The 20,109-nt window shown below is 38.9% G+C and overlaps 1 protein-coding gene across 7 annotated transcripts in view; it reads left to right on the forward strand.

Moving 5' to 3' along the window:
• Positions 1-553: 553 nt before the first annotated feature.
• ANKS1B (ankyrin repeat and sterile alpha motif domain containing 1B) overlaps positions 554-20,109 on the forward strand; it is a 1,164,007-nt gene continuing 1,144,451 nt past the window's right edge. For all 7 annotated transcript variants that reach the window (XM_040234922.1, XM_040234916.1, XM_040234918.1 and 4 more), the window contains exon 1: positions 554-741. In XM_040234922.1, the coding sequence (XP_040090856.1) occupies positions 608-741 (134 nt within the window). In that variant the 5' untranslated portion in view covers positions 554-607. The remainder of the gene's footprint in view (positions 742-20,109) is intronic.

The raw sequence follows: 20,109 nt of genomic DNA on the forward strand, positions 1-20,109 counted from the left end.
GCCGCAGCTCAGCCGCACCGCGCGGCCTCGGCGCGGGCCGCGGCCGCCGGAGCCGTAGCCGCCGCGCTCCTCTCCGCCGCGGGCCGCGGGCCGCGGCCGCCGCCTCCTTAACCGCCGAGCGGGCCAGGCGCACAAGCTGAGGAGAACCGGGCCGGGGCGCGAGGGTGCGCGGGCCGCAGCCGCCACGGGCGTTCGCGGCGCTCGCGCTCAGGCGAGGACGGTCTCCCTCTCCTCCTCCGACTTCCTCACTCCTCAGCATCCTCCTCCCGCTTCTCAAAAAGCATCCCCGGTCCCCACCCCCTGACACCCCACCCGCGGGAACCAGGCCTCGGGAATTAAGGGGAGTGGCTGTGGGGGCGCGTCGCGGCTCCCAGCTCAGCCAGACCCTGTTCCAAGACATGGTCTGGTCCTCGTTGTAAAAGCTGCGCCCCGAAGAGGAGCGGAGAGTAGTGTTCCCGGCTGGGGGCTGCAGGACTCTCTAGGGGCTGGAGCTCTGGCATTATCTTAGGGTGGGGCGGGGAGGGCTCTGGATTTGTGGGGAGTGGGGGTGGGCGGGGAGGAGGACCCGAAGAGGGAAAGGACTCCGAGAGGGAGTCGTTGAGAGACTATGGGGAAGGACCAGGAGCTCTTGGAAGCTGCTCGCACTGGAAATGTGGCTCTGGTGGAGAAACTCCTGTCTGGCAGGAAAGGAGGGATCCTGGGCGGTGGATCCGGACCCCTGCCCCTGTCTAGTCTGCTAAGGTAAGGACCGGAACCGGCTCCGCGTTTGCACACCTCGCTATGCATTGTGAGGAATACGTCCTTCCTCCTCACGGTTATTGCACCTGGTGGCTGCCAGCGATTCATTCTTAAATTAGGTGGGAAAACAGAATGTGTATATGGAGATGAGGCATGAACCTCCCTGTCAGATAGATGCCTTAGATTCTTTGAGTAAATTTAAAATAGCCTTCCATCAATGCGTCAGCAGCTACTTTTCTGTGAGCTGTGGTGCAGAACTTGTACATGCACTAGCACTAGTGTTGCTGGAATAATTTTTTGCGTCTCACCCGCTCTCCATCAATGTTTATTACATGTTTTCAGTTTCGAATCCAGCCTCCTACCCGCACCGCCCCCACCCCCACCCCCGCCCCACCGTTCCCTTTTCGGCTATTTAAATGAAATTGGCAGAGAAGCTTTTGCGTGCATGCCATTATCCTGCAAAAGCCACAGCCCTTGGTTGCTGCTTCCCTTCTCTTGCAGAAGGCATTTGATGTGCTGTGGGATATGATCCCACAAAATGAAGAGAGTGAGCCTTCTGGTGAGATGTCATCAGTACAGGGTGTGTGTAAAACTTGATGAGGCAGGTTAGGAAGCCCTAGAAGTACTTTCAGTCACCTGGACATGGCTGAGTAAAACTTGTATCTCAGGATGAAGAATGCCAGGTTGGGATTGGGAAAGTGTATATGGAACATAATAGAGGTGTATATGGAACATAACATCTTTAATGTGAAGATGTTCCAGGTGAGACTTAATATTGCTTGGAAACACACACACACACGCACGCACGCACACACACACACACACACACACACACACACACGGTCTTTTTTTCACCAGGCAGTATCTTAGAAATAGCAGGATTGATTTACATATTTGAAAAAACAATTAATTTAAACGATGACTTGATGGGCAAATGAAATCAGTTGTGAGGGAGGAAGCCTGAAGAATATTCACTAGATAAAATTCAAGGAAAGCTATTTAGTTTCTAAAATCATAGCTATTCAGTTTATCCTGGATGTTTTTGGAGGCATCGATCATCATTCACATCTTTACCCTAAAACATCTCTTAAGTCTAACTCTATTTGTAAAAATTTTTTAAGCTCAAGTGATTTTCTTGGTTTTTAACAGTTTTAGAAACTGTTCTTTGCTGCTCTTGACAAGTGCTTAATATAAACTTTTGGATGATGATATTGTGTTCTTTACATAAGTTTTCATGTGTTGTGGTGGTCAGATAATGCAGTTAGTTACAGTCTTGGCTAATAGGGTAAATGAGAACATTCCTGTTATGGTGAAATGAATTTAGTTGGAAAATAATTGATGGGATTTTAGAAAGCTCCACATATGATCATCTGTACTTGTTGACAGTGGCATTTTATTGGAATGATAGTTCGCTTCGGAACAATGAATATTTATGAGGCATTTTTTTTCAGTAATTCTTAAAAGTGATAAGTCTTGTGTGCATTCCCTTGTTAAGTAATTTTCACTTTCAATCACAGGTAGACAGTTTGTACAAATTTCAGATTATAGATCTAGTAATTGCCCTTAGTCACAGGTAGTTTATACAGAAGCAGTTTATTTGGGTATAGTTTTAAATTGCAGGTGAAATAAATGTTTGCTATCATGTCAGTGATAAGTGTCATTATGGTTAGAAACTGATATCCTGAAAGAGGTTTCTAAAAATAATCAATTTCTTTGCAAAAACACGAAAGAATTCTTTGAGAGCAGGGAGAACTTCAGTTGATTCCTTTGAGATGAATGGTGTTTTAAAAAACTTATCTATGTGATAGAACTTAAACATATTTTAAATGCCTTCTTAGTTGTGTCATTTTAAAAAGAGAATGTAAAATTTCAGGAATAGAATAGCAACTATTTAGTGTTGGTAAACATCAACTATGACATGAAAATTGTGACTATAATGTACTTCTTGAATGAGAGGTTTTCTGTTTTGCTGGTATTGTCAGAGGTAGAAGTAGTAGCTCAACAGTGAGAATACATACAGGAAACAAAACAAAAAACCTTAAAAAAGTGTGTTCATTAGAGTAGTTTGAACCAAGTTGTAAAACAGCAAAATCAAACCCAGTAACCTTTAAACTTCCATTTTTCTATATCATATTGAATAAACAACTAAAATAGTGCCTTTGAAGAAAATGAGAATTGAAATTATCTTCTTTGGGTGATTCTTTATATAAAATGGAACTCCTAAGAAAGCGCACTTTATTTCGTTGTCATTTTACTTCACAAGTGATTGCCATCAAAAGCTCATTTACAAGATAATAGAAAATTATCTCTTTACCTTCAGACATAAAGGCAATTCAAAATTTTAAAATATTTTGGAATGAATTGTGGAATAGATTTGGTACTCCCATGCCCTACTTTTGGATGAGGAAATGGCTACCCCCTCCAGTACTCTTGCCTGGAGAATCTCATGGACAGAGAAGCCTGGCAAGCTACAGTCCTTGGGGTCACAGAGAGTTGGACACAACTGAAGCGATTTAACATTGCCCTACTTTATTATTTGTGTTGTGTAATAATAGGCTCAGATCCTGTGCTAAATGCATATATCATCTCATTCAGTTCTTATGTCAGCCTTAAGAGGTTGGTCCTCATTTTTCAGATGATGGACTAAAGAGATAGGAAGATTAAGAACTTGCCCAAGATCACATAACTAGTAATGGCAAGGATTTTAAGTGTTGTGATTCAAATTTGCTTTACCTTGCCTTAAGTCTTATTCATTGAATCTGTTTTATTTACAGAAGTTTAAAGTACATGGCCAATGTGTCTAATTTGAACACGTTTTTGGTAGGAATAATAATTTAAAAATCCTTACATCCTTAAAAAAGCAACTCATGACTGGCCTTTTAAGAATCGGTAGATACTCTTTCTGAAGATGCTTTTGATTATTTATTACCTAGTAAGTGAGCAGTAGCTGTATAATGGGGAATCAGGTATTGGTTGATACTGTGATTTTTAGCAAAAGTAAAAATGACCTTGAGTAAATATGTTTCTAAGCCTCACTGTGCTCTTCTATGAAGTGGAAATAGTAAGAATACCTATCATATGGAGCTATTGTAAGGGTTAAATTGGGTATAGAAATTAATGCAAAGCATTTAGCACATTGGTATTCATCATTGTGCTGTGATTTCTCACAGAACTCTGGAATACTTGACTCTATTTCTTTTGTTTGTTATTTTTTCATTTTAGAAAGCTTTATTAGTAATCCTTCCTTTCCCTTGAGCTGAAATCTTCCTTTCTTGAACATCTACATTTTGGTTTTAGTTTTAAATTTTGGGGCTTTCCAGAATAAATTTAATCTCAACACTGTGTACAACACTTTTAAGGTCTTAGTGCCTCCTCTTCTTACTTTATCAAAACTAAATATCTCCAATTCCTTATCACTTTGTTGACTATTTCTAAAGGCCTTAGGTTTCCCTGGTGGCTCAGATGGTAAAGACTCTGCCTGCAGTGCAGGAGACCTGGATTCAATCCCTTCTTCGGGAAGATCCCCTGAAGAAGGGAAGGGCTGCCCATTCCAGTATTCTTCCTGAACAATTCCGTGGACAGAGGAGCTTGGCAGGCTATAGTCCACGGGGTCACAACGAATCTGACACAACTAAGTGACTAACACTTTGGCTTCACATGGTACTAGGAGTAAATTTCTTTCTCTTTTTTTTTTTTTTCAAGTTCCAATGCCTTGTTGTCTTTTCAGTTATTTATAAGAAAACAGACAGTATATCAAAGAAGACATACACCTGCCAGTGAACACAAAAATGTTTATCATCGTGAATTAGTTATTGTTTAGTTGCTAAGTCATGGCAGACTCTTTTGTGAGCCCATGGGCTATAGCCTGCTAGGTTCCTTTGTCCATGGGATTTCCCAGGCAGGAATACTGAAGTAGGTGGCCATTTCCTTCAACAGGAGTAAATTTCTATAGTAAGTTTTCCATTAGAATCACAGAATCTTCAAATACAAAGGAGTCTTTTCATCCAGTTTCTTACCTAGAGAATTTACCTATAACATCCTTTACCAGTTATTTATTGCAGTTCTGTTAAACCCTGCAATGGCTAGATCCATCCACTCTATTTTTTGATGGCTCTGATTACTTAAAATATCCATCTTTTATTGAGCTAAAATTCGCCTCCCTATAATTTCCAGCAGTTGGTACTAATTTGGCTTTATGGGTCAGTATAAAGTAGTTTAGTTTGCCAGGGCAGTTCTTCAGCTAATATTTAGCTATAGTGTTTTCTTATGAATCTTCTATTTTTTCCTAAGATTTTAACAACCAGTTGCCACGTGGTAATAGAGCATGGGTGTTAAGAACTTGGAGCTTTTCAGGTGGCTCAATGGTAAAGAACCTGCGTGCCCATGCAGGAGTCTCAGGAGACGTGGGCTCAGCCCCTGGGTGGGGAAGGTTCCCTAGAGTAGGCACTGGTAACCCACTCCAGTATTCCTGCGTGGAAAATCCTGTGGACAGAGAAGCCTGGTGGGCTGTGGTCCGTAGGATCACAAAAAGAGACATGACTTAGCGGCTGAGCATGTTAAGAACCTACATTTTCATACTTCTTTCCTATTCTCAAAATTTTCAATGACTCTCTTCAAATATGGTGACCAGAAATTAAAAAAATGCAATAGTTGTCATTTGACCAGTGTAGGATATAGTGGGACTTAATATATTTTGAATTAAAAAAAAATTACAAAGCAGCATATTTAGTATGATCCTTTTCTTTAACAAAGAATAAATGTGTGTGAACATTTATATTGTATGTTAAGAAGTCTGGAATGATAAGCACAAGAATGTAGTTACTGGGTTTCCCTGATGGCTCAGATAGTAAAGAATCTTCCTGCAATGCAGGAGACCAGGGTTCAATCCCTAGGTTGGAAAAATCCTCTGGAAAAGGAATAGGATTATTTAGTGAGTGGTGGAATTGTGAGTGATCTTTATTTTTTGGCTTATCTGTATTTTCCTATATTTTAGAGTAAACATGTATTGTGCAATGAAAATGAAATAGTGGCTATTTAAAACATGATACAATGAAGTTATTACTTTCTTATTATTGATCTAAGACCTGCCTTAGTACAGGTCAAAATTTTCTAAGCTGTACGGTGCCTTTGGCTCACGTTGAGCAGATAGTCAATTAAAACTTCAACGTTTTTTTTTTTTCCAGTGACTTGTCAAGCCATTGTCATGGTTGTCAATGACTTGTCAACTTGTCATGGTTCCCCTGTCTGGTACTTGTGAAAGCGTTGATTGAACTTAAAGTATTCCTATTATATTTAATCTTACCTACGTTAGCCTATATTTATAATATATCTAGCTCTCTTGGCTCTTGAGTCTGTTTTCCAGTATATTAAAGTCTCTTTTCTGCATCATATGTAGATTTAGTAAGCATGTTTTCTATAACTGGTATTCAACATCTATGATATACTCCTAAAGAACTTCAAATTAGTATAAATTTGAAAGTGACCATCTTTATGCATGGTCTTTCTACCAACATTGAGGCCACTTAATAGAACCAGTTATTTCTCTCTAATGTGTCTGAATATTATGAGGTGTTTTATCTATTGCCTTTCTGTATTCACATTATGTTCTGTTTATTCCATTCCTTTTATCTACCCCTGTAGTAGTAAGTCTACGTGTGTGTGTGTGTTAGTTGCTCAGTCATGTCCAACACTTTGTGACTCCATGGACTGTAGCCCACTAGGTTCCTCTGTCCATGGAATTCTTCAGGCAAGAATAATTGTAGTGGGTAGCCATTCCCTTCTCTTAAGGGATCTTCCCGACCCAGGGATCCAACTTACCTCTACTGTATTGCTGGCAGATTCTTTACCCTCTGAGCCACCAGGGAAGCCTAGTGTGTCTATAAATTCCACCAAACTTAGGCTACTTGTTTCTGATAGCGAACCATTGATGATGTCTAGTATTGTTGCAAATTCTTTCTACCCCTTTGCTTCTAATTCTTTTGAATCAGGATACTTAAACCCATTTGAAGTGGCTAAGTGCCTCTTATGATCTCAGTCTTTCTGGAGCTTTGGTAAAATCTTAGCATTGTTTATTCTTTCTGGGTTGAAAATTATTCTCACTAGGGATAAGAGCAAAATAGAAGTTGGGAAGAATCAGATTCTTAGTTTTGTTAGATGTTTCAGGGAATTCTCTTGTGGTGTAAAACCATCTACAGTTTTAATATGTCAGAGATTAAGATTATATTAGCTGTCATAGCAGTGAACTTCTATTTCTTCTCTCCTTTTTTTCAAACTTAGCTGAGAAGGACATTAGCCTTTTCCCACGGCAAGTATATACTTCACTTCTGTGTTTGCTTTCAGTTTTACCTCTTACACCCTCTTTCATCCTTAAAAAAAAAAAAAATCTGAACTCATCAGAACTCATTAGAGTACTCAAATTGAATTGCTTCCCTCCTTTTCTTCCTTCATATTATGTATGAAATTTCAGTTTATTTAACATATCTTTCATGAGATAGCTGCAAAGCCTTTAAAAATTTTACTCTTTGGCCTAATTACCTTTTAATCTAAAAAAATAAGTCCCATTTAAACTGTGTTAGATTATTTCTTTTTTAGTCTAGATTAAGAAGTACTTATATTTTGATAAAGCAGTAAAAAATTTGTTAATAAATCAAATTTACTTAATTTTCTCAATGCCTCAAAGAGTCAAATACTATGTATAGTTAGTAAATTCTTGTGAAACATAAGGAATCCAGTTCTCAAGATCTCCATGTGAAGAAGTATATCAGTAAGAACTGAGGGAAAAGTAATCTTGTCACCAAAGATATGTAAACCAGACAGCTTATAAGTTTTTCAGATTCAGGATTCAGTTCATGAAGTTTTTGGTGATAGATACAAGGAGATAGAAGGCAACCTGGAAGTATTGTAATTTTCAACTATTTAGGCAGCTATGGCTGTTGAGACTCTAATATATGATACTCACTTCCAGGGAAGCTGTATTGGTTAAATGGAATAAATCACAAATAGAGCAGTTAAACTGCACGAAAATGTTATATCTATAAAAATAGTCAAGTTGCAAGTGGGTTATCTATTTTAGATAGTAATGATGTTTGAAGCAGTGATTGCACCATTCTGTTCAGGGAGCTGTGTCTGCCTGAGTGAACAGTGCCAGCTGCATGATGGGGAGTAAGGAGAGAGGAGGGGGAATTTTGGTATTGACCTCTTTCTCAACTACAGGGTTTTCAGCTCCCTCTTCAAAACTGAGAGGATGTTGTGTAGCAGGGAATTAGGACAACCAGCTGGTGACTACTCAACCTGTCTGTTTTTACATTGTCCGATTCGTAGTGCATCTCAGTGGTTTCTTATAGTCACCGAAGAGTGAAGTAGGTCTTCACTGACATTAATGCAGGAGTTTACAGTACTCAGTAGTGTGCCTACTGACCTTAGCAATTTAACCTCTCAGGTGACAGTAAACAGAATTTTATTAGCTCAGTTGTGTGCTGAATTAATTTATTTCATTATACATTTGAGGTAATTTTGGAAAATTCTTTCAGAGTCTATTATAGAATATTCTTCCTGAGTGTTTAACTAGAAATGGAAGCTGACTCTACTTCAATCATGGGTTAGAAAAGATTAATTTCAGCCTACAGAATCTGAAGCTATTTAACATTTAATGCATTTTAGTGTGTCTTTGGTTTCCATTTCAAACATATTTCAGCATTGTTTTAATTAATTGAAATATGAGTTTTGGTTATTTCATTTTATGTTGATGTGAGAGATTATCTCATGTTTGAAAAAGCAGGAGTTTACCCAGAAGACATATCTGTGTGCCAGTTCTTTCTCTTGTATGTGATGACATGGTCGTGTAAACCATATGGCAGTCCAAGGCACAATGCCAGTTGACAGCCCAGTGCATTTTCTTGTGTAACACAGATCTAAGAACTCTTCTTAGAGTCCAGTTTTCCTTTGTGTCAGTAGGACAGCAAGTGACTTCTACATTTGTGTTAAACCTGGGTGAGCCTTGCAAGTTTTGTGATTTTTGAGGATGAGTCAGAATATATGGTCAAAAGATAAATTTTATTTTCCTCATTTCCTTCTGCTGTAATCTCCAAAGTTCATCTCTGAAAGTGTTTCTTATAGGTAATACTGTGTTATTTAACAGCACATCCTTATGAATCTGTAAAATGAATTTTGATTCAGTTGTGCTATAGAATTATTTGGGTTCTATTGTGTTGTGAGAGCAGCTTTATTTAAAGCGGTTAATTACTTCTAGTTAACTGAGCTGAAACAGTCAGAGTAAACTTGTTGCCATCAAATTGGATCATCTCTTGATTGATGGTTGTGGACATAAACAGCCAACCTCATTTCTTGCTGTCTGCTTGATATTTCTGTTTCCTCTACCACCTTTCTTCTAACACTTCTGGCTCAAATTTCTTTCTCTTTAGAAAGAAAGCCTCTTCGCTACTGTAATTAGCACAAGTTCAGCCTGCCTCTAGTTTTTGTGTCAACTGTCCCTCTCCAAGGGTTGCAGGTTTTGTATGAGGAGTAGAGCTGGAATGAGCTGTGCATAGTGAGAAGTAGATTAAGAACAAAAAATGAACCTTCAAAATTCTGGAGCTTACAGAGTTTGCTTTCATCGTCTCTGGTTTCCTGCATATGTCAGTGTTAATTTCTCCTCTCACCTCACAGATTCTGTGTCCATGTGTCTTTCCTAACCTTCCCCTACCACCAGCAACTATTTGTGGGTGCCGACAATTCATACTGGAGTATGACTGACTGTAAAGGCTTTTAGGAAGATGAAGCTCTTTTAGTATTTTCATTTAAAGAAGAAACAACTGCTGCTGCTGCTGCTGCTGCTAAGTCGCTTCAGTCATGTGCGACTCTGTGTGACCGCGCAGACGGCAGCCCACCAGGCTCCTCTGTGCCTGGGATTCTCCAGGCAAGAATACTGGAGTGGGTTGCCACTTCCTTCTCCAAAAGATGAAACAAACTTCAGGCTGAAATACTAAAGCTATGAAGCTCTAATGGCAGAGTTGATGGCGTGGATTTTTTTCAGAATGGGTTGGATAAAGGTGGTCATTTATCCTTTCTTCTTACAAGGCTAGTGCTGTATTTCAGAATGGTTTGGATAAATGTGGTCATTTATCCTTTCTTCTTACAAGGCTAGTGCTGTTGAAGGGGAAAGGGATTTGATTGAAGAGAAATAGGATAGCATAGGTCCAGTGCTGGAAATGGCTTTTTTAATTGCTATCAAATTAGTCCCTAGAACTTTTTATTGGATATCTGTTATATTATATACTCATCTTAGGTATCAGCATTTGGTATATTTTTTGCCTGTTTCCAGAAGGTATTCCTTAGGTGTTTTTATTTATTATGACAAAGATATAGACTATAATTGTATAAGAGCTTCAGTGTCTAATATGGTTTGAGATTCAAATTCTTTTACATCCATTTTCTTATTAAGACAAATTCATATTGTAAGTTTACTCAATATATAGATATTTTCAAAAACCTATGTTTCATTGTTGGGGAAGTGTTTGAAGTTCTGACCCGTGCATCCCAATTAGCATTCTTCCACACTAAGCTTTACTTTTCTTTTTGTCTTTTATCACCAAATTACTATTCAGCCACTTTGAATCCTTGTTTGATACCTGTAGTTACTAATCTGCGTTTGAAATGTTTTATATAGCATCTAAATATGCTAAATATAGTTTCTTAGTGTTTTGAAGATACTAAAAAACTGCTGTATTAAATTATAGAATTTAATTTACAGAATTTAAATTACAGAATTATCCTTGTTTTGTATAAATATTTTGCTGCTATTATGAAGGCATAGGAGTGAATGGGAGTGTGTTTGGGGGGAGCTGCAGGAATTATGCTGAGATGTTCTTTGGCATGGTAAACTCTCCAGTGGGGGTGTAGTGTATAACAGAGTCTTTCCTTTTGGTTTGCTTTGGCTAGTGACAGAGTGTTCTGTTACTCTGAATTTCATAGAGACTTTGGAGACATAATGGAGAAGGTGAAGAATTATGAACAAGTACTTGTAAAATAATAGAGTATAATAATGTGCTTTAAATTTTGAATATTAACAAAGAGTTAATACACTGTAATGTGTGCTGTAATGAAAGTCTCACACAATTCTTCAGGCATGACAGGAGGAAGAAGGAGATACCTTTAATCTGTTGGAGGAGAGAGTAGTCAGGGCAAATTTCAGAGAGGAGATGATTCTTAAATCTTGTTTAATGAGTAGGAGTTTGTTTGGCTGACAGTTTTGGGGAAGGGTAATTCAGGCAAAAAGAACAGTATATTTAATAATTTGTATAAAAAAGTAAAATATGTATAATTTGGGGTATTAGAAGTAGTTTGTTATAGAGCATGGGTATGAAGTAAGTCTGGAAATTGGAGTACTTGTGTACTGCCCTTAGGAGTTGAATTTTAAATCTGAAGGCCATGGAGATTCATTGGCTCTTTGTTTTAAATTTTGATATGTTGCTTAGTCATTTATAATAGCATGACAGTGTTTCAAAAAATTGAGTATAAGAAAAAAATATTCCAATCCTATTGCTAAAATAACTTTTTCTATGTCTGTTAATGTGGTTGTTGTTAGATAGAGTTTACAGTTTGAATCTTAAATATTTCACTTAATAATATATCAAACAATTTAGTGTTATTACAAAGTCTTCATAATCATATTTCTAATCACACAGTAGTATTCCATTTAATGCAGACTTTCATGGACTCCTTCCATCACAATTATTCCTGATTGTTTGTTCAAAATAATGCATTTCCTTTTCTCATCTCAAACTTACTAGGTCAGAATTTTTAAGTATAGGGTCTAGAAATATACATTTTACAAACCTTCCTTAGTTTGTTATGTAGTCTATAAAGTATGAGAACCACTGATCTGGTGATGTATATACCCATTACTTAACATTCCCTTAATACTAGATTTTAGTTTACTTGTTATTATTATAAATGGCATTATGATGAACATTGTTAGACAAATTACCTTTTTAATAAAATTATATTGATGCGTGAAAGTGCGGCACTCAATATGCCAGCAAATTTGGAAAACTCAGCCGTGGCCACAGGACTGGAAAAGGTCCGTTTTCATTCCAGTCCCCAAGAAAGGCAATGCCAAAGAATGCTCAAACTATCGCAAAATTGCACTCATCTCACACGCTAATAAAGTAATGCTCAAAATTCTCCAAGCCAGGCTTCAGCAATACTTGAACCATGAACTTCCTGACGTTCAAGCTGGTTTTAGAAAAGGCAGAGGAACCAGAGATCAAATTGCCAACATCTGCTGGGTCATGAAAAAAGCAAGAGAGCTCCAGAAAAACATCTATTTCTGCTTTATTGGCTATGCCAAAGCCTTTGACTGTGTGGATCACAATAAACTGTGGAAAATTCTGAAAGAGATGGGAATACCAGACCACCTGACCTGCCTCTTGAGAAACCTATCTGCAGGTCAGGAAGCAACAGTTAGAACTGGACATGGAACAACAGACTGGTTCCAAATAGGAAAAGGAGTCCATCAAGGCTGTATGTTGTCACCCTGCTTATTTAACTTCTATGCAGAGTACATCATGAGAAACGCTGGGCTGGGAGAAGCACAAGCTGGAGTCAAGATTGCCGGGAGAAATATCAATCATCTCAGCTATGCGGATGACACCACTCTTAGGGCAGAAAGTGAAGAGGAACTAAAAAGCCTCTTGATGAATGTGAAAGTGGAGAGTGAACAAGTTGGCTTAAAGCTCAACATTCAGAAAACGAAGATCATGCATCTGGTCCCATCACTTCATGGGAAATAGATGGGGAAACAGTGGCAACAGTGTCAGACTTTATTTTTGGGGGCTCCAAAATCACTGCAGATGGTGACTGCAGCCATGAAATTAAAAGATGCTTACTCTTTGGAAGGAAAGTTATGACCAACCTAGATAGCATATTGAAAAGTAGAGACATTACTTTGCCAACAAAGGTCCGTCTAGTCAAGGCTATGGTTTTTCTAGTGGTCATGTACGGATATGAGAGTTGGACTGTGAAGAAAAGTGAACACCGAAGAATTGATGCTTTTGAACTGTGGTGTTGGAGAAGACTCTTGAGAGTCCCTTGGACTGCAAGGAGATCCAACCAGTCCATTCTGAAGGAGATCAACCCTGGGATTTCTTTGGAAGGAATGATGCTAAAGCTGAAACTCCAGTACTTTGGCCACCTCATGCGATGAGTTGACTCATTGGAAAAGACCCTGATGCTGGGAGGGATTGGGGTAGGAGGAGAAGGGGATGTCAGAGGATGAGATGGCTGGATCGCATCACCAACTCGATGGACGTGAGTTTGGGTGAACTCCGGGATTTGGTGATGGACAGGGAGGCTTGGTGTGCTGCGATTCATGGGGTTGCAAATAGTCGGACACAACTTAGCGACTGAACTGAACTGATATTCATAACATCTTTTTTATTTTGTACTGTGGTATAGTACATTAACAGTGTTGTGATAGTTTCAGATGAACAGCAAAGGGACTGAAATATCATATGATAGCCCTTATATGTGGAATCTAAAAGGAAATGCTACAAATAAACTTAGAAACAGAAACAGATTTAGAGAACAAGCTTATGGTTGTCGGGGGTCGGGGGGCAGGGAGGAATGAGGGAAAGGGATAGTTTGGGATGGATTAGTTCCTTAACATACATTTCTAGAAGTGGAATAATTATTTTGAAAGGTATTTGTTATTAACTCCATATTTATATATGGGATGAAAGAGCAGAAAAATTGAATAACTTGCCCAGTGTTACAAAGCTAGTAAGTGACAGATCCAAGATTCCAATTCAGGTCTTTCTGATCCCAGATATCTTTTTTTTTGGTGCCACATTGCTTCCTTGTTTCATAGGGATCAATGTATATCCTTGGTTCAGTCAGTCAGTTCAGTCGCTCAGTTGTGTCCAACTCTTTGCGACCCCATGAATTGCAGCACACCAGGCCTCCCTGTCCATCACCAGTTCCAGAGTTCAGTCAAACTCATGTCCATTGAGTCGGTGATGCTGTGAAAATACCAATTTGATTCCATTAGATAAATAGAAAGTATATTTTCTACAAACTTACATAGTAACGTATTTCAGATCCTGCATAGTTCTCATTAATTTTGCTTTTTTCATCATGCAGTTTCATATTATAGGCACTATTTTGCTTTACATTTATTTCTTTTTTTTTATTTACTAAGTTACTGTGCTGTGTGACATACAGGCTCTTAGTTTCCTGACCAGGGATCAAACCCATGTCACCTGAATTGGAAGCATGGACTTTCCTGCACTGGACCACCAGGGAAGTCCCACATTTCTTTCTTTCTTTTCTTTCTTTTTTTAAAAATAAGATTTATTGATTTGGGCTGTGCTGGCTCTCCCTTGCTGTACATGGGCCTTCTCCAGTTGTGTCAAGTGGGTGTGGGAGAGTACTCTTCGTTGCAGTGTAGAATGCAAGGGCACCTCGTTGCGGTGGCTTCTCTTGTTGCAGAGCCTGGGCTGTGAGCCTGCAGGCTTCAGTAGCTGCGGCTGGCAGGCTTTAAAGCACTGGCTCAGTAGTTGTGGCGCATGGGCTCAGTTGTTCCATGGCATGTGGGATATTCCTGGACCAGGGATCGAACCCACGTCCTAAACTGGCAGCAGATTCTTAACCACTGGACCACCAGGGAACTCCTACATTTATTTCTTGATGGTACATAAATAGTAGACTGAATTCAGTGTTGAACTAGTTAAAGATGTTTAAAAATATCCCTTTGTCAGTTGTTATTTTCACATTAAACAGGGTGGAATTGTTTTATCCAAAATTACTTAAGCACTTGATGTTATAGTACTTCCTTTGTCTTCAAAGATGGTCTAATAACTTGTCTACCCCATGTCTTCAGATGGGTGTGACTTACATCTTATTTTTTCCCTCCTATAAAAGAAGGAAAATTGAGTATTCACCATAGTCCTCACTTAATAAACTTTATAATTTCACTCTTTCAAGCTGATAAACCTGAGCTCATTAACAACTCAGGGACCTCATCAAATCTACTATTAGGCTGTGTAGAAAAACCAAAGAACCAAGGAAGTTTATTCTCAGGACTTTCACCTCCCTTCTTTCTGTTCACCACTTTCCTGTTTCAGAGCCTTTCTTCCTATCTTGGTTCTGAAGCATTCTTTGGGTTCCTTTATCTGAAACTCAGAACTCTCGTTCAGTTTTATCCCATACCAAAAAAAAGTTTCCTATATTGCATTTTATACCTTTGTGCCTTAGATCTCCATTTTCAAAAACAGTAAATGGTGCAGTAGAAAGAAGCAGTAAGATATAATGGAAAAAATCTGAATCTTGAGTTTGAATGAAAACTCTGCCATTGAATATGATTCTTGGCTCTTGGCAAGTTATTTCACTTCCTTGGGCTTCTCCTTATTTATAAAGTTGAAATGATAATACTTTTCTTGTAGAGTTGCAAGAAGTAAAGATCATTTATATAAAGTACCTAGCACAGTGATTCTTTTGTTATGATTATTATTATTACTAAGACATTAATGGCTGTGCAGGGAATAATTATATAGATTTCCGAGTATCTGTATTTGAATGGGGACTCTGGGATATTTACATTTTAATATGTAACTTCTTAGGGACTTTGTCTTAGCCTGAATCTTTAATGGAATAGGCACCAAGACAGGCTATTGAGGATGCTAATTTGTCTAACCTTTTTGATTACAGAGATAGGGATTACTTTTTCCTGCCTATGTTTAGGGGTGGTACTGGGATCACCAAAGATTTAGCCTTTGTTCATACCTTCTACTCTTCTCACAAAGCTAATTTCAACAGAAAGAGATTATTTTCTGTTGGAAATGTATGTGCTCAGTCACTCAGTCATATCCAGCTCTTTGTAACTCTATGGACTATAGCCCGCCAGTCTCCTCTGTCCATGGAATTTTCCAGGCAAGAATATTAGAGTGGGTTGCCATTTCCTTCTCCAGGGCATCATCCTGACTCACGGATTGATTCCATGTCCCCTGCATTGGCAGGTGGATTCTCTACCAGTGAGCCACCAGGGAACCTGGAGTTGTATATACTCTGCTGTAATCTATGTTGTTCAGTTCAGTTCAGTTCAGTTCAGTCGCTCAGTTGTGTCCGACTCTTTGCAACCCCATGAATCGCAGCACACCAGGCCTCCCTGTCCATTGCCAACTCCCAGAGTTCACTCAGATTCACGTCCATCGAGTCTGTGATGCCATCCAGCCATCTCATCCTCTGTCATCCCCTTTTCCTTCTGCCTCCCAATCCCTCCCAGCATCAAAGTCTTTTCCAATGAGTCAACTTTTCGCATGAGGTGGCCAAAGTACTGGAGTTTCAGCTTTAGCATCATTCCTTCCAAAGAAATCCCAGGGCTGATCTCCTTCAGAATGGACTGATTGGACCTCCTTGTTGTTAATGGGTTTCTAATAAGCCTATCATTAATATGTTCCTTATCTTTCTTTTTAAAACTTCATCGACAAATATTTTGAGAGTGTGTGCTATGTATTTTGTGTGATCATGGTGCTTTGGAAGGTAGAAAATAGACTTTTTTTTAGTCCCTTACAGAAATTGCATGCATATGACCATAGCTAACTATATAGTAGTATCTAATTTTACTAAGGTCTGAATAAATTCAGCTTTTTCTTTGGATTAGTCCAGTGTCAACATTTGGCTCCCATCTTCCATTGCATATCAGTGTATGATCTAAATCTGATCATAAATAAGGTTAAAGTAATTCTTTAATGGCTAAAGATAGAACTATATACTCTCAAATATTTTCTTTAAAAAATAATCAAACACTTGTAGAAAATCTGGAAGTATAATTCAAAGAACTATTTTTTTTTTCTGAATCATTTGGGAGTAAGTTGCCAGCCTAATGTCCTGGTACCCCCAAATACCTCAGTTTGTATTTAGTTATTTCCTAAAGACAAGGATATTTCCATATACAACCACAGTGTGCTCAGTTGCTTAATTATGTTCCACTCTTATGGCCTAATGGATTGTAGTCTGCCAGGCTCTTCTGTCCGTGGAATTTTCCAGGCAAGAATACTGGAATGGGTTGCCATTTCCTGCTTCAGGGAATCTTCCCAACTGAGTGATCAAACCACGTATCTTGCGTCTCCTGCTTTGGCAGGTGGATTTAAAAAAAAATAATTTATGCCACCTGGAAAGCCCACGACCACAATATATCTGCTAAATCAGGAAATAACCACTGCCCCCCACTCAGGTTTTGGCAGTTGTGCCACTTGTATGCATCACTTGGAATCCAATTCAAAATCACCCATTACATTTAGTTGTAATACCTGTTTAATCTTCTTCACTAGGGTACAGTTTCTCAGTCATTCCTTGACTTTTATGACCTTGATATTTTTCGAAGACCATAAGCCAGTTATTTTATAAAATGAGTCTCAATTTTGGCTTTCCTGATATTTTCTTATACATTTTGGTAAGAATTTCACAGAGGGATGGTGTGTTCTTTTCATTGCATCCTATCAGATGGTATGTGATTTTGATTTCATCATATTACTGATAATGTTTTCTTTAATCATTTGCTTATGCTAGTGTCTTTCAGACTTTTGTATATACAGTTACTCATTTTCCCTTTGTAAAAACTCTTTTGTTGGGAGATATCTTTAAACTATGTGAATATCCCGTCCTTCATCAAGCTTTCTTTTATTCGTTTATTTATTTACAGGTGTACCTCAGAGGTACTGTGGGTTTAGTTCCAGATCACTACAGTAAAGCAAGTAATGTGAATTTGTTGGTTTTCTAATGCATATATAAGTTATGTTTATACTATACTATATAGTCTGTTAAGTATGTAATAGCATTATGTCTGAAAAACAGTGTACATACATTTATTTAAAAATATTTTATTGCTAAAAGTGCTAAACAGCATCTAAGCCTACAGCAAGTTGTAATCCTTTTGCTGGTGGAGGGTCTTGCTTCGATGTTGATGACTGCTAACTGATCAGGGTGGTGGTTGCTGAAGGTTGGGGTGGCTATGGCAACTTCCTAAAATAATAAAATGAAGTTTGCCACATCAAGTGACTGTTCCTTTCATGAATAATTTTTCTGTAGCATGCAATACTATTTTGTATTTTACCCACAATAGAGCTTCTTTCAAAACTGGAGTCAGTCTTTTCAAAACCTGTGGCTTCTTTAGCAACTATGTTTGTGTAATATTCTAAATCCTCTGTTGTAGTTTCAACAGTTTTCAAAGCATTTTAACCAGGAGTAGATTCTGTCTAAAGAACTACTTTATTTTCTGTTCCATGAGAAGCAGTTTCTCATCTGTTCAAGGTAGATTACAGCAATTCAGTCGCATCTTTAGGCTCCACTTCCCTATCTAGTTCTGTTGCCATTTCTGCCACGTCTGCCGTTACTTCCTTCCCTGGAGTCTTGAATCCTTCACTAATCTATGTGGGTTGGAATTCAAATTCTTCCAAATTCCTATTCCAGTTGATATTTTGACTTCTCACCATGAGTCAAGAATGTTCTTAATGGCATCCCAAAGAGTGAATCCTTTCCAGAAGGTTTTCAGTTAACTTTGCCAAAGTCTATAGATATGACTGTCTATGGCAGCTATCAGTTCAGTTCAGCTCAGTAGCTCAGTTGTGTCCGACTCTTTGCGACCCCGTGAATCGCAGCACGCCAGGCCTCCCTGCCCATCACCATCTCCCGGAGTTCGCTCAGACTCATGTCCATCTAGTCAGTGATGCCATCCAGCCATCGCATCCTCTGTCCTTCCCTTCTTCTCCTGCCCCCAATCCCTCACAGCATCAGCGTCTTTTCCAATGAGTCAACTTTTCGCATGAAGTGGCCAAAGTACTGGAGTTTTAGCTTTAGCATCATTCCTTCCAAAGAACACCCAGGGCTGATCTCCTTCAGAATGGACTGGTTGGATCTCCTTGCAGTCCAAGGGACTCTCAAGAGTCTTCAACACCACAGTTCAAAAGCATCAATTCTTCGGTGCTCAGCCTTCTTCACAGTCCAACTCTCACATCCATACATGACCACAGGAAAAACCATAGTCTTGACTAGACGGACCTTAGTCGGCAAAGTAACGTCTCTGCTTTTGAATATGCTATCTAGGTTGGTCATAACTTTTCTTCCAAGGAGTAAGCGTCTTTTAATTTCATGGCTGCAGTCACCATCTGCAGTGATTTTGGAGCCCCCAAAAATAAAGTCTGACACTGTTGCCACTGTTTCCCCATCTATTTCCCATGAAATGATGGGACCAGATGCCATGATCTTCGTTTTCTGAATGTTGAGCTTTAAGCCAACTTTTTCGCTCTCCTCTTTCACTTTCATCAAGAGGCTTTTTATCTCCTCTTCACTTTCTGCCATAAGGGTGGTGTCATCTACATATCTGAGGTTATTGATATTTCTCCTGGCAATCTTGATTCCAGCTTGTGCTTCTTTCAGCCCAGCGTTTCTCATGATGTACTCTGCATAGAAGTTAAATAAGCAGGGTGACAACATACAGCCTTGACGGACTCCTTTTCCTATTTGGAACCCGTCTGTTGTTCCATGTCCAGTTCTAACTGTTGCTTCCTGACCTGCATACAGATTTCTCAAGAGGCAGGTCAGGGGGTCTGGTATTCCCATCTCTTTCAGAATTTTCCACAGTTTATTGTGATCCACACAGTCAAAGGCTTTGGCATAGTCAATATATTTCTTAAGTAATAAGACTTGAAATTACTCCCTGATCTGTGGACTGCAAAATGGATGTTGTGTTAGTAAGTGTGAAAACAGTATTAATCTCATTGTATATCTCCATCAGAGTTCTTGGGTGACCAAGTGTTTTGTCATTGAGCAGTAATATTTGGAGAGGAATATTTTTCCTGAGCAGTAGGCCTGGGGCTTAAAATATTCAGTAAACCATGTTGTAAACAGATGTGCTGTCATCCGGGATTTCTTGTTCCATTTATAGAGCATAGACAGAATAGATTTAGCATAATTCTTAAGGTCCTTAGGATTTTTAGAATGGTAAGTGAGCATTGGCTTCATTTTTATTTTTAATTATTTTTAAAATTGAAGTATAGTTGATTTACAGTTGGCTTCAGTTTAAAGCCACCACCTGCATTAGCTCGTAACAAGAGAGTCAGCCAGTCCTTTGAAGCTTTGAAGTCAGACATTGACTTCTGTCTAGCTGTGAAAATCTAAGATGGCATTGTCTTCTAATATAAGTTTTTTCTACATTGAAAAATCTGTTGACCGGTGCACTGGGATGACCCTGAGGGGTGGGATGGGGAGGGAGGTGGGTGGAGGATTCAGGATGGGGGACACATGTACACCCATGGCTGATTCATGTGAATGTATGGCAAAGACCACTACAATACTGTATAGTAATTAGCCTTCAATTAA

Source organism: Oryx dammah, unplaced genomic scaffold (assembly GCF_014754425.2).
Source record: "Oryx dammah isolate SB20612 unplaced genomic scaffold, SCBI_Odam_1.1 HiC_scaffold_29, whole genome shotgun sequence".
In the NCBI taxonomy this organism is placed as follows: Eukaryota; Metazoa; Chordata; class Mammalia; order Artiodactyla; family Bovidae; genus Oryx; species Oryx dammah.